General features: G+C 36.0%; 1 protein-coding gene across 2 annotated transcripts in view; it reads left to right on the top strand.

Moving 5' to 3' along the window:
• The window catches only part of DNApol-theta (DNA polymerase theta), a 50,331-nt gene extending 33,996 nt beyond the window's left edge, over nt 1-16,335 (top strand). For both annotated transcript variants that reach the window (XM_023161514.2, XM_023161515.2), the window contains 3 exons: nt 6,414-6,871; nt 8,632-8,899; nt 15,846-16,335. In XM_023161514.2, coding sequence (XP_023017282.2) covers nt 6,414-6,871; nt 8,632-8,899; nt 15,846-16,147 — 1,028 coding nt within the window. In that variant the 3' untranslated portion in view covers nt 16,148-16,335. The remainder of the gene's footprint in view (nt 1-6,413; nt 6,872-8,631; nt 8,900-15,845) is intronic.
• The last annotated feature ends 5,009 nt before the right edge of the window (nt 16,336-21,344 follow it).

Genomic DNA, 21,344 nt, shown 5'->3' on the forward strand with positions numbered 1-21,344 from the left:
CTGCAAACATAGACTAAAAATAGCAGGAAATAAATCTAAGGAAAGCTGGTCCATTATCAACGATCTCAGAGGAAAGTCCAATAAACATTCATCCGAAGTAGGCTTGGATCCCAATTTATTAAATAACTTCTATTGCACCATAGCGGACAAACTCACCGAAAATATATCATCAACTGTTAATCCCTTAAATTTTCTTTCCAATATTGACATATCAGAAAGTTTCTCCCTCTATGAAACAAATCCCGAGGAAATAATAGCAGTTATCAAAAATATCAAAAACAAGAATAGCAAAGGTGTAGACGATATTTCTGTTAAAATTTTTGAAAATCTACCTTATTCAACTTTAGTGGTTTTATCACAACTCATAAATCAGTCTTTTGAATCTGGCGAGTTCCCATCGTTTCTGAAGACATCTCTGATAATCCCTTTGTATAAGGGTAGACCCAATGATGACCCTTACAACTTCCGGCCTATAGCACTTATTCCTACTCTTGCTAAACTCATAGAAAAACTAGTGAAAAGCAGAATTTTATGGTTTTGCAATGATAATAATATCCTTACTTCTCGTCAATTTAGATTCCAAGCAAATATGGGTACTAATGATGCTATGTTCTCTCTGTTAGAAACGATATACTCCGAATATAACGCTAAAGAAGCAGTCGCTGCTATTTTCTGTGATCTATCGAAAGCTTTCGACTGTGTCAACCATGAGATCCTTCTTAATAAGTTGCAACAGTATGGCTTCAGAGGCAACACTCTTCACTGGTTTCATTCGTACTTATCAGGTCGCAAACAGGTAGTTAAAACAACCGAGTGTTCCTCTGCTCAAACTATTAAATGTGGCGTACCACAAGGATCGATCCTTGGCCCAATTTTGTTTCTTATCTACATAAATGACGTAGCTTTTATAGATATAACGGCCACAATTACTCTCTTTGCTGATGACACCACTTTATTATGGCACAACAAGGACATTCCTACCCTTCAAGATGCTATGTCAGCTGACATCAACAAAATCAAAGAATGGTGCGACTGCATTAAGTTATCATTTAATATCAATAAAACTAGCATACTTACTTTCCACTGCAACTTACCTGAGATCTGCCTTGGTGACAAAATCTTAGACAGGGTACATAATTATAAATTTCTAGGGTTGAACATTGATGATGAACTGAAATTTAAAAATCACACAATAAACTTAAGCAAGAAGCTTGCCTCAGGTTGCTATGAACTAAGAGTGATTTCTAGAGAACTAGGCTACTCCCATTCAAGAACAGCGTATTTTGCTCTAATAGATCCCCATATTAAATATGGAATTGCCTTCTGGGGAGTCTGTTCTAGAGATTTGTTTCAAATGATTTTTGTGCTCCAAAAAAGGGCTGTCCGATATATGTGCAAAGCAGCTCCCAGGGATCCATGCAAGCCTCTTTTCATAGCTCACGGTATTTTAACAGTAGCTGCCCTGTTTATCTTGGAATCAATTTGCTTGATAAAAAAAAATATTTTTGTGCATCTCCCCCTTCCTCATATAATACTAGTAGCCACAATAGTAACGTAGATCTGCCTATTCCTGCGAGCTCCCTTGTTAGGGATTCAATTATATTCAACGGGATCAAACTGTTTAACCATTTACCAGCCCGAATTAAAGAAATTATAGTGCTTAACAAATTCAAAAAAGCAGTTAACATGCTACTTGTTGATAGGGCCTATTTCAGTTCAGGAGTATCTTGACGATTCACTTGAATCTTAACTTTTATTTCTATGTCTTGTTATTTCCAGCTGAATATCTCAGTGTATTTCACTTTTTTAGCTTATGTTATTGTATTTTATTAAATTGTGTATGTTTTTTTTATGTAGATTTTTGTATCTTACATATTATTTATGACTTTGTCTATAAGATGTAGTTCTTCAGACAAAGTATATTTGATTGATTGATTGATTTATAAGAAATTTTATTACTAAGATATTTGTATTTCGCAGTATCGAGACTTGTGCGAGCTAAAAATTAACGATGCCTTACCTTTTTACCTAGCACGGTAAAAATGTATATGAATTTCAATAGTTCGGACTTCCATTGTCTGATATTATATAAAATGATTTGAAATTCCTGAAAGAGCTAATAAAAAATTGATAGCTGAAAATAACAATTATATTAAGCAAAAAAACCTGACATGAAATAAAATACAAGTAAAAATAGAACAATTGAACAAAAATAAAATGTTAAGAGATTCCAAGCCAAGTAACTCCACAACGTTTCGACTGTTAATGTCCACAATCGTCTTCGGGTGATGACTGGCTAATTCCTCCGAGAGATGACTACTTATAGGTCATTCGAGTACTTTCATTTATCTTCCCTTTCCTTTTTCCGGTTCACCGGTTTAGTGGGAGATGACCGTTTGGCGGAAGTTGGTCATTTTTTGCTTGATTATGGGTTTCCATATGTTACGTATCTCTACGCTAGCTTGGCTGAATAAATTGTTGGACAACATGTATGCGGCTTCTTTGAATTTCCTCCTGAACCAATGTTCCTCCCTATGTTTGATCTCAGCCGGTAAATGCAATTCTTGTAACCGCAGTTCGCGTTTGGTGGCCTGGTTTTCGTGAAGCTACTACAGATAGTGTTTCCGGATCTGAAGCAGGTTCTGATGTATTTGGATCTAATTCTTCTCATCCTTTCCGATAATTCTCTGATGTAGGGAAGTGCAAGCACTGGTTGTGACGGCTTCTCTTCCTTGTGAGGCTCCTATTGTCTTTTAGCTAAAGTCTGTTCCACTATCGCTTTGGAGGAGCCATTTCATTGAAGATCATTTTTTATGATGTCTAGTTCCTTCTCGATGCCTTTCTTCGTATTACAGAACCCGAAAGCACGGTCTATTGTCTTGATGATTTTTCGGTATACAGATGTTTCCTACTTAGTGTCCGACCTCTTCACCAATCCAAGAACGTCCACAACGAATGTATGAATAATTTGGGTTAAATTGTGTCAGTTTAGGTAGTCTTGATTAGCTTTACAATTAAAATTAATTAAGTTTTTAATTTTCCAATATCCCTAGCCTGAACGCAATTATCTCACAAATCAGATAAATAATAATCTGCTTAAAAAAATCTATTTAAAATCTGTTTTTCCCATTAATCAGCTGTAAGACCATTATAATGTGACTAAATACTTACATTTAAATTGTCTTCACATACACAAAGAGCTTTACTGTTATGTGATATATCATTTTTATTCCTTCTGCATGCATTTAACCATTTTGTTCGACGATTACGATCATCGTCAGGTACTCTTATAAATATTTTATTGGGTGATTTAATGGAAGTAGTTGCGTAATATTGTTTGAGTTCTATTGCCTTTGATATTGAAAGTCCTTGTTAGATGTATAAATTCAACAACACACAAAGCTGAATCAAGGTTGAACATAAATCACGAAACTATTCAACTTAATAATACCAATCCACCAAAAAAACAGGACCTCATCACACTTTACACAAAAGAGTTTCGCTGCAGCTGCTTAAATAAGTAGATTTAAACAGCAGTCTCAGCATGCGTCATATGCGTGCGCCCGGATCAATACAGTATGACGTCATGGCAGTTCACGCCTTTAAACGCTTGGTTTTTCAACGCAAGAAACTTTTTATATTTTTTATAAAGTTACTATTGATATTTCACTACTCATATTTTGCAGTAGTTAATAGTTATCACAGCAGAACACATTTACGATGTAAAAAATTCTGCAAGTTCCCTATTAAGACGCAGGTTCCTAGCAGAGGTATATATGGTATAAATAAGGACAACATTTGTTTGAAGGTGATTGACAATGTTTCATGATGAATTTCACTAGTTCGGGCTTCCACTGTCTAATATACAGCGTGACTCATGGTTGATGGTAGGTTAGACGTTTCTGGAAAACGCAAAGCATGATTTTTTTGAAAATTTCACCTCTCACATTTCCTTGCCTGTTCTATCGATCTAAAATATTTTCAGCATTGCGGCGTTGCCACTTCCATCAAAAAGTCCTAGCAACTTTCTTTTTTTAAATGGAACACCCCGTATATTAATACATTTTTGGAATCGATCTGGTATTTTAATACTTTTTTGTTAATAATATCCTATACCTATCTCTATCTGTTCTCGAGTTAAAAAATAAATTGTGCTAAATATGGTCCAAAACATAGCCTTAATTGAAATTAAGTACATCAGTACTCTCAATTCATGAAAAGTTGATATTTTGATGATAGTTTGGACAAATTCGAAATATTCAAATAACAGAAATCGACCCCATATCATACAGGGCGTGCTAAAATTACTATTATTTCCATTGTGCATAAAAGTAGTCAAAAGTTCACTTTTTCAAATGAAACCCCCTGTATATTACTCGGTAAATTGAAAGATGGTGAAAAATGCTTCAAGGTGATATATCATGTCCCTATACCTAAATTGTCAAGTTTTCTCAATAAAGTCACTTCTTCAAAAACATTTTTTTTTTTTAGAATTTGGATTTAGGTAGCAATGGAATTATCAAGCTTATAGCAGTTCGGTTACTTTTATAAGTAATTAGAAGAATTATCTTCCAAAATAAATGCAAATGTCGATTATTCAAACGAAGTTCTTATGAAATTATTTATTATACACATGAACAAAGTGACCAAATCATTGTCAGAACGTGTAAAAAATTCAACCAAATGTATCCTGAATTAACACCAATGAACGAGAGGAAGTTTGTAAGGTTACTACATACGCCAACGTGAGTTGGCGTATGTAGTTGTAACATATGCCTTGTAATCCAAAGATCGTGTGTTCAAATCCAATGGACCCTATAATTTTTTTTATTATCAGCAGTAACGTTATACAAAAAAAATTGTATGATACATTTGTTAAAAGTGATTTTATTTTGCTCGTGAGTTTGCTCCACTTGCTGACGCTCGTTTCGCAATAATCCCCACTCACAAAATAAAATGCCACTTTCAACACTTGTAGGTAAAACGTGAATAAATATTTTTCCACAAAAACGGCTTTATTAAGAAAACTTGGCGATTTAGGTATAGGGACATGTATATCATCTTGAAGCATTTTTCACCATCTTTCAATTTACCGAGTAATATACAGGGGGTTTCATTTGAAAAAATGAACTTTCGACTACTTTTATGCACATTGGAATTAATAGTAATTTTAGGACGCCATGTATGATATGGAGTCGATTTCTTGGTGTTATTTGAATCTTTCGAGTTTGTCCAAACTATTATCAAAATATCAACTTTTCATGAATTGAGAGTACTGATGTACTTAATTTCAATTAAGTCTATGTTTTGTACCATATTTAGCACACTTTATTTTTTATCTCGAAAATAGATAAAGATAGGTATAGGACATTATTAACAAAAAAGTATTAAAATACTAGAGCGCTCCCAAAAATGTATTGATATACGGGGTGTTCCATTTAAAAAAATATAATTGCTAGGACTTTTTGATAGAAGTGGCAACGCCGCAATGCTGAAAATATTTTAGATCGATAGAACAGGTAAGGAAATGTGAGAGGTGAAATTTTCAGAAAAATCATGCTTTGCGTTTTCCAGAAACGTCTAACCTACCATCGACTGTGAGTCACGCTGTATAAAATGATTTGAAATCCCCGAAACAACTAAAAAAGGAAGAATTAAAAATGAATAGCTGAAATAGCAATTAGCAATTATAATAAGCAAAAATAACCTGAAATAAAATAATAGTGAAATAAAATACAAGTGAAAACAGAACGATTGTACAAAAATTAAAGAAATAAAAATGAAAATTAAAAGTTTAGAGATTCCAAGCCACGTTAGTTCAAGACGTTTCGATTGTTAGTATCTATAATCGTCTTCCGGTCATCACCCGAATGGAAGTTCGAACTAGTGAAATTCAAGGACAACATTGTATGTATATTAAGTTTAATCTTCCTCTTGAAGATGATCACTTGGTGATCGAAACACATGTCGAATATTACTGGAATAAAATTCCAGTAATATTACTGGAATAAAATTCCAGTAATATTCGATGAGTATCCATGTTTTTGTCATCGATATTTCTTGTTCTTTATTTGTAATTTGGTAAGGTGCTAGATAATGAGTAAATTTTTTTTTCGACTGCAGTTTAATGCAATATATTATTCATTTTCTGTGTTGTCTAATATATAAGGCATATAGTCTTGATTTTAAATGACTTGCTACAAATGTACGTGATAGGAATCGCACGTTAATAGGTAAGGCCTCGTTAATCCATAGCTTGCCTAAGTTTCTATATTTGAGGGTTGTTGTTCGTAGGGGGGGGGGGGCAGCTGGTTAAAGTAAATAAATAGAAACATGTTAGAGTATGTAATGTAGTAAATACACTTTACTTAGTTTTTGTTTTCATATAATGTTGCCTTTATTCACATTTTCAGGAATTTTCAGAGGGAAAAAAATTAGTACAAAGAAGCAGATTTTAGAAAAAAATGAACATCCTATTTCTGATATGATTGTGAAGTGGCGAAAAATAAATACAACTCTAACAAAGATGATTTATCCACTGATAAGAGTTACCAAAAATAATCGTATTCGCGGATGCTATATTACTCATACCTCCACTGGACGAATAACAATGCAAGAGCCAAACTTGCAAAACATAGCAAAAGATTTCATAATAGAAAATCCTTTCACAAAACAAAATGTTAATATCAGTTGTCGCAGTGCTTTCCAAGTATTAGAAGATCATCAGCTATTGTCTGCAGATTACTGTCAACTGGAACTGAGAATCCTAGCACATTTTTCAAAAGATGATTTGTTATGTACTGTAATGAATAAACCTGGTGATGTCTTCAAATCCATCGCCGCCAAGTGGAATCGAGTTGAAGAGGATAAGGTAAAAGTGTTTTTGTTAAATCGAAATAGAAACTATATTCTCACAATACCACGGTGCGAAAAAAAAAACATCTTAATGAGAAATTACACCTATCTGGCTCCTCGGTGCTACAATATGTTATCTAATGAACTGAAATTGATAAATTCTATATATTCATTCCGCAAGCAATTGATTGTCGGGATAAACGACCAACCACAGCAAAAAAAATCGCCAGTCCATTGACCTGAACAATTTTTATTACTAAATAAACTGTTCCTTTGACTGTGAAAGTGTACTCAAAAAGCTAATGAATAAAAACCTCATATTTTTTTATTAATTTTGTATTAATGTATTAATGTTATATGGTGAATTGTCTTTATATATGTCAGTATAAATAGCGTGGGTATGTGGGTGTGACTGTGTAACTGTGTATATGAAAAAAATGCTACTTCAAAGGACTTGTTACACCATTCAAGAATTCACCAATCAACTAACCTGAGATCTTGAGCTTTAACACATTTGGTTAAAGTGTTTACTTTCAATACTTGAGAAATTGTGTGTTGATTATATTTTATTGGCTTTTTTATAGTCTTTAACTGGTTACATTTATATTTTTATATTTATATGTTACTTTTATTACTTATGGATGTTTATCACTGTTTGTGTTATTGTATTGTTTATATTATTTTGACTGACTTATAATATGGTTACATATTATTTGGACAGACTTTTATAAAACGGTTATATGTAGTTATTTACATTTATATATTTTTTTTATTTACTTTTATAATTGACACTTTCTTTGTTTATTGTGCATTGATTTCTGTCAACTGTACTTTTCAACCAAAGAAATTATTATTATTATTATTATGCATCAATTTGTTAATATGTTATACCTATTAAATTATTCTTACCCGCCCCTCATACAGGGGAAACCCTCGTGGAGTTCAACCATATTTATTTCTTTGTCTAAATACCATTGGTAAATTTTATTTATATGACCGGTTTCGGGTTGGACCCCATTATCTAGTATGAAACACAGTTAATGAAAAGTTCTGATTTATAATTGTGCTAAATATAATCGACTTCCACATAGATATAGATCCTTTTCAAACCGGAAATTTCCTATTGAAGTGAAAAAGATACTAATTGATCTGTGTCCCTACTCCCTAGAAGATTATTATGAATTAGTTTTTTAAAGAACAACCTGTAAACATGTATTATTTCACTATCCTATGTTAATTATATTTTGTCTGCAATCCTTGTTATGCATGTACATAATTTATTTTATTTTATCATTTCACTCACTGTACTTTGTTGTATGTCTATATGTTTTTTGACTTGTCCTATAGCTGTATTTGCTCGAATGGATAAATAAAGAATTGAATTTCCATTAATTGGGCCTAGTTGTAATACACTTTTTTTTCCATAAATATCAGTTTCATTATTCTACTGAAAATATCTGAAAAACAGTTGTATACTATATTTACATCTGTACTCTGTGTTACACTTGAGAAATAAAACTGGTTTTTCTAAAAAAAAGCTATGTTCTATGTCATGGAGACAATATACTACATCACTTCAAGCTATACAAGTGTTTATATGATATTATTATTCCATTGATTATATTCAATTTCATCTAAAGATCCATGATACTATACGACATCTAGCTTTCAAACGTTTCAACTTGAATGCCTTCCATTCGAAGTTTAATTACTGTTGAAAATTAATTATAATAAATTCAGTAAATACTTCTATGTAATACTCGTACCTATGTTTAGGTTTCAGATGCTATGAGACAGAATACGAAGAGTTTGTGCTATGGAATCATTTATGGTATGGGGAGTAAAACATTAGCGGATCAGCTTGACTTGCAAGAAGAAGAAGAAGCTATAGAATTCATGGAAACCTTCAAGTGTACATACCCAGGCGTCCAAAAATTTATCAAAGACGCAATTCAGAAATGCAGAACACTTGGTTATATTGAAACTATAACTGGCAGAAGGAGGTACTTGCCCAATATCAATGATTGCAGCCTTACGAAGAGAGGTTTGTCATAAAATTTTGATAACTCTTTATAACACTAGGCAACAAACGTCAATACTTTAATTCGAGCTTTTATTCAACTTGCTGTTTCTATGTTATGAAAAATGAGAAATTAAATTTCCTATGTTTTTTACCACTTGTATTTGTAATACTGCAGTTTTGTCCTACAATGTTTCGTGATACATTTCATCAGTTCGGACTTCCATTGTCTAATTGATATAAATTGATTTGAAATCCCTGAAAGAATCTGTGAAGAAATTAAAAAGGTTAGCTAAAAAAACAATTTTGTCAAGCAAAAAACTGAAATTACAATGAAATAACATACAAGCAACAACCAAAAAAATTGAACTATTAACCCGAAGACGATTGTGGATATTGACAATCGAAACTTCGTGAAGTAACTTGGTTTGGAATCTTTTAATTTTATAGTTATAATTTTCATTTCTTGTTGATAATTTTTTCAGCTCGTGTATATGTCGCAGCCAACTGGTTAAAATAGCCGTTCAATCAAACTGCTCTTTCACTGAACAACGCCATTCAATCACACGGCTATACTATAACAATTTTCAATTGAAGGTGCAAATTACGGATATGCAGTTGTTTAGTACCTCGTCCACTAGATGGGGTGACATTTTGTGATGTTCGCTCCAACTTCGGAATATCATTGTGGAATATCATTAACTTTCGGTCGATGATGGTCACTATCTTGCACTGATGAGTGGCTAATAAGCCCGAAACCGGTCTGCAAGTGAGCCCGTTCCACAATTGAAGGTCGACTCTTTCAGTTGTATTGCCAATTGCATATGCAGGAAATTTTCTGTGAACATTCCTGCACTGACGCCTGTCGGATATAATCCAACGCCTTTCGTGGTATTAGCCAGGGGAGTAGTTGTTTTCTGATAGGCGTCAGTCCAGTAAACCTACTGTGTAGGTATATAGAGACTGGCTTGAACGTTTGAAGTTCATTTGCTTTAGATTTGAAGGTGATTCATTAGCAACGTCACACTTGAAGTGACCAACAGATAATCCTCTTACCAACTCTGCAGAGGCGTACCAAAATAATATTTTTATTTATTTTAACACATAGGTAATTAGGTAAAAATTGTTATAGTTGGTGGCGCTACCTGGTATCAATGGTAAAACTGATTACATGTTCTTATTATGCCTAATACAGTACTTCAAAAAACAGAAAAATTTACAAAATAATTATCACTTTCCTTTTATATAGAAAGAGAACTACAAAGCAAGGAAATAATTACCTATGTTATGCTTATGAAGTTTCAGAATCCATTGACTCGTCCGAAGAGGAATCCCCAGTCACACTTAAATCTATTATTATTTGGTCGAAAACAGTGTCTACCATCTCGTTCAATCTCCACATTTTCTCTTCTTCCTTGATCACATGGGCTACAGCATTAGCCTAATCTTCTTTCCGTATCCGTTCCTTTGCGAGTTCTAATAAACGTTGGACATCAGAAATTTTATGTGTCACGTTTTCACGAGCTACGTAACCCTTAATTTGAGCCCAGATTAATTCTATCAGGTTTAACTCGCAATGGTAAGGAGGAAGTCTCAAAATGGTGATGCCTTCAGCACGAGCTATTGTATCCACCACGTGCTGGCGATATCTGTCACGATGCTGTTTAATGATACTCATAAGCTCGGCCTTAACCATGTCTTCGGAAAATGAAATTCCTTTTTGTCCTAACCAACTCTGCATGCCTGCTTTTCTAGTGGTCATAGTTGGCAGCTGTTCTACTAATCGGCTGTGATAAGAAGCGTTATCCATTACTATTACCGAATTTGGCTCGACTCGTGAAAGAAGGGATTCAAACCATCCTTCAAAGCGTTGGGCGTTCCCTCTTTTTTTTAATAAAAAAATTAGTGCAGTATTGTCTAAAAAGCCACTCTCACTACCTATATGGGCGACAATTAGTCGTTGCCCTTTACCCGTTAGTTCACATAACCCTGTTGATAAACCGTCCACAAATGCTTGACGATAACTAGTTACAGTAGTATCTTGCCAGATCTTAGATACTGTGTGACCAGCATTCACCCATTCAAAACCATCCTTCAAAGCGTTGGGTGTCCATGTCTTCGTGATAATCCCCCGTTTTTATTGATAAAAAAATTAGTGCACTATCTTCTAAAAAGCCACTGTCGCTACCTATATGGGCGACAATTAGTCGTTGCCCTTTACCCGTTGGTCCGCGTAACCCTGTTGATAAACCGTCCACAAATGCTTGACGATAACTAGTTACAGTAGTATCTTGCCAGATCTTAGATACTGTCTGACCAGCATTCACCCATTCAAAACCATCCTTCAAAGCGTTGGGTGTCCATGTCTTCGTGATAATCCCCCGTTTTTTTGGATAAATTAGTGCACTATCTTCTAAAAAGCCACTGTCGCTACCTATATGGGCGACAATTAGTCGTTGTCCTTTACCCGTTGGTCCGCGTAACCCTGTTGATAAACCGTCCACAAATGCTTGACGATAACTAGTTACAGTAGTATCTTGCCAGATCTTAGATACTGTGTGACCAGCATTCACCCACGTTTCGTCCAGATAATAAATCTTTTTGTGAGCAGAACGCATTTCTCTAATAAAACGAAGATATCTCCGTCGCCATGAGATGATATCTTTTCTTTCTATTAAGACAGTATTACGGGATCGTTTGGCATATATAAATTTCAAATCTTCTTTTATTATTTTTCTTCTCTTTGCTCATTTTTGGAATGAGATCATTATCCATTACCTTTGTCCTAATGGATTCGAGGGTTGGCGCTTTATTCTCAAAAAAGAAAGAATGAATGGAATAACGTACAACATTTTTCTGGTACTCGTCCAATTCAATTTTTTTTCTACCACGACAATGTAGGTACTTTTGGAGCTTGCACAATCCCAGTCACCTTTTTTTCACGTACAATGCGTCCAATTGTCGACACGGATATTTCCGGTATTTTTTAAATTTCGTACACTCTACAGACAATCTGTTTTTCTTCTAACGACATAAACTTCCACTTTCTTTGTACATTACTTAAACCTGCTATGGCATCCATCTTGATACTTTAAAAATTATAAAATTCAATGATATTATTCAGCTATTTGTCAGTTGTTTACTTACCTCAAAAACTATTTTAAAGTTGATATGTTTTGAAAAAAACTTTATTGTGAGTTTTCCACTAGAACAGATTGACAAATCCGCAACACGTGTTTCGCTGCACAGTAGTTTTTTCAAGTGTGTTCACTAACAAACTGAATTCTACATACATTGTGATTTATATATACTTTTTGAAATATTACTATCTACCTAGAAACTAATAATATTCTAGGAACTAATTAATGACAGTTATATCTGAGTTTAACGAACATTTATACCTGAGTTCAATGACTTGGTCAACTAATTGTCTCACAATAAAGTGTGAATGTGATGAAAATCTATGATAATGTATTTTAAAAAACAAGTATCAGCCAACTCTATCTTATATTTTGAAGTTAATAAATAAAACAGTCTATTTAATAAAGATTATAAAATATATTTATAAATACAAAACAAAGTCATCTTCACATGAAACAGAACAAGCTACGCCTATGCAGATAAGGACGCTTGATAATGAAGAAACCGAATGACTAGTTATGGCATTTTAAGGGCGCAAATATAATAGACCTGCGAAGTGTTGATCAGTTTACCGATGTTTCAAAGTATTTAACGAACTGGTTCACCTATTCGCTCGTATATCCTATCGATATGCAGAAGCTATCTTGTTACGGGGGGGGGCAACTTTTATGGAATCATTTTACTTTTCAATTATTTACAATGGCGATGCATAGACAATAAAAATACCCCGGTAAGAATTTAGTTCTAACATTTAACATTGTTGCCATTAGCTCTCAGTTCAATTTGTATATGAGTTACCTTCAATTGAAAATTATTATAGTATAGCCTTTTAATTGAATATTTGAGGCACTTATAACGTTCAACACACAGCTGATTCAAACGCCGCCGTCTAATTGAATTAGTTCAGCGCTCACCACCGCGGCGCTAGGTGAATAAATGCTTGTGTTTTTAAATAGTTTATCTTGAGAAAAAGAAGGCTGAAAAGTTGCCCTTTGAACTTTGAAGGGCCGTAACTTTGTAAATAAGGGAAAGCGCCGCTTTTCTCTTTTGGATTCGTAATTATTAATTTGCTAATTCATATTAAGAAGAGGAAATTACAAAAAGTTTTTTTATTCTTTCGAATTACATACTAAACTAATGGTCACCCTAGTTAATTTGCCATTCAACCAGTTGGCTAAGCGTCGTCTAGCTGTAGTGTTGTACGTTGCAGTCAACAAGTCGGCTAAACGACGTATAGCCGGGTGATTGAATGGCATTGTTCAGTCAAAGGGCTGTTTGATTGAACGGCTATTTTAACCAGTTGGCTGCGACATATACATAATGTATACATTCTAATGTATAAGTTTGAAAATGTCCTTAAAGGACGAAACTGCAGTAACGTTAGTTACAAATAAAAGTGGTAAAAAACATAGAAAGTTTCAATTCTCTTTTCTTCATTATGATTTCCTACCACGTAGTAACGGCTACATCCATCAATTTATTGAAAACTTTAGTGTATTCCTACATGATACTTTACTAGCCAAACATCTTGCCCATATTTTTTCATGCAATCTTACCAACTCTTTAGCGAATGATTCTCTGACTACAAGAACTTGGGACACGACTGATTAATATAGATTGGAATTGTACAAGTAGACTTACTACAAATAATGCATTTGAGGCCTTTATGAAGGAATTGACTTGGTGTCTTGACGTGTCTAGTACTGTAAATAGGTTTAATGTAAAACAAAAAGCAAAAAAAAGTTGGGTAACAAGAGAAGTTAAGAATGAAAGCAGTCAGCTAAAAGAATTGCACAAAAGAATGATAGATGGAGAAGTGAGTGACAAGATTTACAGAAGGGAAAAAAGAGAAATTCAAATAGATTAAAGAAGATAAAAACAGGATATTACGCTAATTTAATAGAAATATCTGAAAACTAACAGAAAGCTACATAGGATATTATAAATAGTTTCAGAGGGAAAACCAAAATTGACAATAAAAGGGAGATTTATCTTGAAGCAAATGGTATCCGGATCAATGATGGAACAGAAATTGCTAATAAATTTGCTTGCCACTTTGCCAGAGCAGCTCTGTTGAGACATGTAGGTCAGAACACTACCACATACAGTCTCGGAATTCAATGGAAACTCAATATTTTTTGAAGAAGTGCTAGAACCTGAACTAGTTTCAACAATGACCGAACTAAAAAATAAAATATTGAGTGGCCTATAAAAGTTCCAAAATATGCCATAATGGTTGATAAATTATGAAACATTCGCATTAGAGGGTTACTTCTTGAATGGATAAAAACTTTTATGGAAGATAGGAAAATGATAGTGACTGTGAATGATGCAGCATCTGATTCAAGGTCCACTACTTTTCTCTATTTACATAAATGACCTACAGAAGTTTTCGGAAATACTGCGGAGGGGGTGAAACCAACATTAATTTAGTTATGGATGACATGATTTCTTGGTGTGATTTTCAATAAATCCATATTTTATCTATTCCGCGCTATACTGCCGTTTCTTCTTTTTTGCTTTCGACATAATTTTGTCTTCAAAAATGCCGAAGTAAAAAATCGAGTATTAAAAACTTGCCAATGACACCACTCACAGTATTCACCACCGCACGTACAGCACTTTACCTAGCTATTCGCTATCTAATATCACTTCGTAATATCGTCGAATGACATTACTGGCTGGATGGCATGCGCGCTTTTATATGAGGCAGCGGGCGGGCCTAGTACTTTCGAGAATGGAGACATTGAAGCTTACCGCCATCTATTGTACAGTTTGAAAACTATCGAACAGGAAATAGTTACTTTCTAGTCCCCTAGATGGCGTTACACGAGGAAACGCGAGTTAAGCGTAAAGGAGTGGTGAAGTTTGTGTTGAAAGCAAAAAAACATTTTTAAATTAGTCATCGCCCCCCTAAACCGCTTCAACGCTCTTCAATCTTCTCTGTGCCCTTTACTGCCCCCTATAGGCCTCCGGCGCCCAAAAGGGGGCGTTATCGCCCACTATGAGAAAGACTAGTTTAGATGGTGTTAGGACTGTTTACTATTCACTGGCTTACTCTCATATGGGTCAAAATATATTGATGTGGGGTTCCTCTATAGGGGAAAAACATGTTTTTATTCTTCAGAAAAGATCTCTAATTTGGTCATTATTACGCCTTGGTCAAAGACGAAACGGACTGGTTTAAGTTTGACTATAGTCGTGTCACAAAGTGTTCTGGTGATGCATTGAATCTATTGGAGCCTCTGGAGACACTCTACATTTTGTTTTATAAGAGAGAGGACATTGGTAGATCAAAATCTTCAGATGATGTGGTGCTGCAGGTTTTTACGGGGTTTCCTGCAGCTGAAAAAGCAAATGCGCCACTGGAATCAATGAAGTCGCCCCGGAGCGCCAATTAATTTTTATTGTTGTTTTTATTTTTATCGTTTTAATAAATTTTTATTTACTAATAATTTAAACAGATATCAACTTATTTGAAACTACTCACTTCTCCCTATAGATGTTGATTTAGCAGAATTCACTTTATGATAGTTACAAATATTCATAAACAAACTTGAAAGATATATCATCAATAATGGTTCACTCAAATATTGTTAGAAACGAAAGGATGTGGGTAATTGACATGTATCTATTGAACATATGTAAACTTTTTCTTGTTTGAAAGTTCCCTATTCTTCATTATTTAACAAGATCATTGAAATGCCTAACAAATTGTTTTTTATACCTACATAATGACAGTTTATTTGAACCCCCTTTCCTTCAACTATTTCTGGATTTTCTGACCATTATAATGAATTATAATACAATCTCACTCCATTTTTTTCAGGGCAAGCTGAAAGACAAGCTGTAAATTCAATAGTTCAGGGGTCGGCAGCTGATATAGTGAAAAAAGCAATGGTAGAAGTAGAAAAGGAACTGCAGAGTATTTTTTACAAAACAAGAAGTAGACCTCGAATAGTACTCCATTTGCATGACGAACTCATTTACGAAGTTCCTACTAAATATATTGGAAAAGTGGCCAAGATTATAAAGAAAAATATGGAAAACTCCATGGTTCTCTCTGTTCCCCTTCCAGTCAAAATTAAAACAGGAAAATCCTGGGGATTTTTGTGTGAATATACCTTGTGATATTTTTTAACGTGTCTTAATTCCTGTAATTTAAACATCATAGAATTTGTAATGGATCTGATTATATAATATTTGTTGATTTCTACCTATCAGGTCATCATCATGTAATTTACTCTCAAATATTGTATTGAATTGAATTTTACTTCTGTACATATTTTATAATAAATATATTTTTTCTAATTGCTCCACGCATGTGCTTAATAGAAGATGAGTAATATTTATGATCAAATGAAGACAGAAATTCAACATTCTAATACAAGCTAGTATTTAAAATATATTCTCTGAATATTCGAATGAAATGCTTTCCAAATAATAAAATAGAGTATGAACATGAATATTTCTGGAGTTTTTTCTCAACACCAAATCATTATTTTTAACACCTTGACACGTGTTACGACCACCAAGTGATCATCTTCAAGAGGAAGTTTAAACTGGAAGAACTCCCCCCCATGCCCCCTCCCGGGTTGAGTGCCCTGAAGTAAAAACTTCGCCCCACAAAATAAATTTTGCAAGGAAAACTTAATGTATATTATTGTGGTGCTGGAGTGCCTTGCTGTTGAAGTGGACTGTGTTTGTATCGTTATTTCTGTACTCCTATCGCTACCACTCGAATCTGTGCTGGTTCTAGTATTGAAAATGCTGTTGCATATATTTAATGAATGTATATTTTTACGGAGTTACAAAAACCAACATTTCTAACTGTCGTTGTTTGACAATCTCTCTTCTGTCGTCATGACAGTTGTTATAAAACATGACAGGGGCGTATCATATAAGAAATCCAACACTTAAAATACTCCACCCTATCGACCCCCGCTCTCCGAGCAGTCCTCAACTTACTTCAGCAAGATTGACATCTGCCCTTTTTTGGTCGAAAGTCAACCTTTATGTGTTTATACTTTCTGATCGGTTAATTGTTTTATTGTGATCATTTCTAACTGAATTTTTGCATGGGGGCCCCCAAAAACTAACCGGCGATTATTGTTGTTAGCGTCGAGCATTGTGAATCTAAAGAAAAGTGAATCGTGGTTGCATTGTTCTGCGTTGAACCTACCTGAAAGAGAGTTTATATGATTAGTTTATGCTTACCTGAGTCGCCTAACGGCGACTCGTGGGGGTGGTCGTTGATTCTGTTTGGTCGGCTTTGGGTGTTTTTTCCATTTCTTGGAATCTGGGGTCATCCATATTTAACGCATCGTGTAGATCTCGTAGCGCTGGGTTGTTGTGCGATCTGATTCTATCGAACACGCTTTCTTCGTGTTCTCTCATATGTACGTCCACATATTGCGTGTCCAGGTCTAGGTCTCTGTATATATATATATATATATATATATATATATATATATCTGTTTGGAATGTAATATGGTGCGTTTACGGTGGCCCTTACGCTCGCGTTCTTAAACGTTTGTATCTTCTTTCTGTATGTCTGTGCGCACTGGCCCCAGGCAGTGCAGGCATACAGTATTATGGGCATGAGAACGGATTGATCAGCAGCAACTTCACTTTCAACCCCATGTTGCTTCTGCGTCCTATAATAGGTGCCAGGCGTTGTCTGGCGTGTCTAGCCATTCCGATTCTCTGCCGTACATGAGACTTGAATGTTAATTTCCTGTCTAAGATGACCCCCAGGTATGTCCCTTTGTTGGTCCACGGAATATCATGTCCGTTGAAGGCGACTCCAAAACCGGTGCGCAGCCTCATGAAAACACCCCTCAAGTTTGACAGATGTTCGTCAAAACTTTTTCCAATGACTATTATAATCAAGATAGACCAAGTTGCTTTCCAGGTGAGCCCTCTCCATACCAACTCCATCAAGCGTTCAAATGTTGCGCGTGCATTGCATAATCCGAACGGCATATACTTGAACTTGTATAATCCATTACCGGTGGGAGGCAATTTCCTCTTTATCTTCGGGACGAACTGTCACCTTCCAATATCCGCCTTTCTGATCTAGTATTGAAAACCATCTGCATTCAGCCAAAACCTTCAGGGCGTCATCTATTCTGGGGAGAGGGTAACTGCCTTTTCTCTTGACATCATTGAGCCTCCTGTAGTCTACACAGAATCTCGTCGATCCATCTTTCTTAGTCATTAACATAACAAGTGACGACCAGGGGCTCTTTGATTCCTCGAGTACCCCTTCTTCCAATATGCCCTTAACGATGGATGAAGCTTTGTCCTTTGCGAAGGGAAGTCGTCTTGTTGGTTGGGATATGGGCTTGGCATCGCCAGTATCGATCCGATGTTGAACTAAAATCGTTCTACCAATGATTTTGCCCTTCACAAACATATCGTTTCCTTCCTCTACAAATAGGGTGACTTTGCATAGTTCTTCTTAAAACAGATGGCTCCACGTATTCTTGAAAGAGGTTGTTGAGCACGCTTTAAATGGACTTCCTTCTTCGATTCTCGCATTTCTCACAATCGGTTCGCAGTTGAATATTACTTGCCCTTTCTTGAGAGTCACCCTGTTATTATTAGGGTTGATTATTCTGATTGTTACCATTTACGAAAATTCCTGCTTCACAGCCGTTGGATGGCTCTATCAATGCTGTACCCAAGCCGCCAGCAATTTCCGTCTAAATGATTTTCTCGGTGTTGGGAGATATTCTGGTATCCTCTAGTATAACCACCTTGATGCTGTCATTAGGCTGAGAGGGCACGTCGAGCAGAATTTCCTCATTTCCGACCTTTAATAGTTTGTTCCGTATGTCCACCACATTTTTCATCTAAAACCATAGTATTCGAGTTTGCCCAACAGAATTCCGTGACTTACACAGTCAAATGCCTTGGATAAGTCACAGAACACTGCTGCTGCTGCCTTTTCTTCATCAATTTCATTGTAAACTTTTGTAAGAAAGGAAGATATAGAGTCATTGATGCAATTTTGCCTTTGGAATCCAAACTGCTAGAAATGGCATTACTCTCAATGGTGCAATTTTGCCTTTGGAATCCAAACTGCTAGCAATGGCATTACTCTCTTCCGAACTAATTTTTCAATTATTTTAGCCAAAGTAGGTATGAGAGATATCGAACGATAATTTGATGGGTGAGCAGGTTTGCTTCCTTTGATCTTCCTATAGGGTATCTATATCCAATAAATTTTTCAGGATTTCAGTTGTTTCGTTTACAGTTATCGTCTCTTTTTGTTTTCAGTGCTTAAAAAAAATCTTTTTCTGTTAACCAGCTGTCGCACCCCTACGAACGACAACCCTCAAAAGTTGAAACTTGTGCGAGCTAAGGATCAACGAGGTCTTACCTTTTAACGTGTGATTTCTAACACGTTAAACAAGTATTCAATCTTATTTTTTATTTCTCTATGTTTGTGTAAACTTTATCAACTCTATTATAAGAAAAGCAGATATATTAATCTTATAAATATATTTTACATAAAGATAGGTAGGTAGGTCTAAAGTGAGTGGGTCTATTCCACCCTCCAACGCAACCCACAAGGGTTTATTGTGGCTCATACCTATTCACACTAGGCCAAATAAACCCAGCTTCTTAACGAAGCCGATTAGTTTGTATGGTGAGTGGTCTTTCAGGTGAGATGGTGAGAGTACGGATCTGTCGAACTCAAAGAACCTGATTCGGCTCCCAGCGGGGCAGGCACAAAGTATATGCTCTGATGTTTCATCATTTTCCAGACAGAGGCGACACACATTGTCTCCCGACAGTCCAAGTCTCTGCATATGATGATTCAAATGACAGTGACCTGTAAGAAGGTTGTGTTAATGGCCATGGTACAATTGCGCACGGCTGGTGTAAACCTCGAAGTAGGAATGGGTCAATTGAGGCTGGGCCTACGGCGGGAAGCGCTCACTGCGCAACCTCTGCTGCAAGCAACAAGTGATGCAATTGAACCCGGTTGTGTTTAATAAACCCTACAAAATACAAATTAGGCAGAACACAGAGTCAGATGCTACAATTGCAACACGGATTTATACAGACGGCTCAAAAACCAAAGAAGGCTCCAGGTCACTAAGCCTAAGGATTAAATGGGGAATGGGAAGAAATACCAGCGAGGTCCAAACAGAACTGGCTGGTATCTCAATCGCCACAAAATAAATAACCAAGAAAGGAATTTCTGGCAAAAACATAACAATCTGCACTGATAGCAGACAAGCACTATTAGCCTTGAACAGACAGCGTGTTACCTCAGGGCTAGTACTAGAGTGCCACCAAGATTTAGCCAAAGCCTCGGTAGATAATAACATTATCCTGAGGTGGGTTAAAGGGCACGACAAGAGTAAAGGTAATCGCATTGTCGACTCTTTAGCCAAGGAAGCGGCTGGACTAAGAATTTTAGGACCCAGTGGCACCCACGGCCTGATGACTTCGACAATTGCGGAACTAGTCAAATGTTACACCCATGCTCAATCCTTAAAGAGATGGGATGAAATCAAAGGATGTAATCTTGCCAGGATCACCTTGGGCGACCATGGGAAGCTGGCGCCGGAGAAATATCTGGCGATGACCAGGAAAAATCTACGCCTTACAGTAGGATTTCTGACTGGCCACTGTCAGCTAAGGAAATCCCTCCATAATATGGGGCTAGTAGACACACCTCTAGGCAGAATGTGTGAACAGGAAGATGAGACTGTCAGGCATGTCCTGTGCAATTGCCCGGAGTTATCGTCATTAAGAGAGTGTGTGTTCGGCGAGTCTTGGCCTACACCTGCAGATATAAAGGAGATGTCTCCCAGCGACCTGTCCACCTTCCTGGAAAGGACAGGATGGACGATGACCTAGGAGGACAACTCCTCGGGAGGATGTACAATGGGTCACATGTGGCCTAAGCGCGTGGGCTTACACTCACCCTCCCTACTCAACAGTAGGGACCAGACCAGAGACAATCTGTTAAGTCTTCCTATCGAGAAGAGTAGTTTTTGGCAGTTTGCTACCAATTTAGACGTTGCTCGGTAGGAGCCAAGAGCTTCCAACGCCGCTTGACTGTCCGAGAATATTTTTATTGACTTGTGTGTGAGGTTAGATTTATCCGCACACAATTCAATAGCGTCAATTTCCGCTTGAAATACAGTCACTTAAGTTCCTAGGCAGGTAGATAACTCTGTCCTGGGTCTGCGACTGAAAACACCTGCACCAGAACCGGAAAATGTTTTTGATCCATCTGTGAACCAACAACTATCTGCTCTTAATATTTCCTTCTCCCGGAGGTTCCAGTCCTCTCTACTCGGGA

Source organism: Leptinotarsa decemlineata, unplaced genomic scaffold (genome assembly GCF_025532065.1).
Source record: "Leptinotarsa decemlineata unplaced genomic scaffold, Ldec_3_MD MMD2_tig00026374_RagTag_RagTag, whole genome shotgun sequence".
Lineage (NCBI taxonomy): Eukaryota > Metazoa > Arthropoda > Insecta > Coleoptera > Chrysomelidae > Leptinotarsa > Leptinotarsa decemlineata.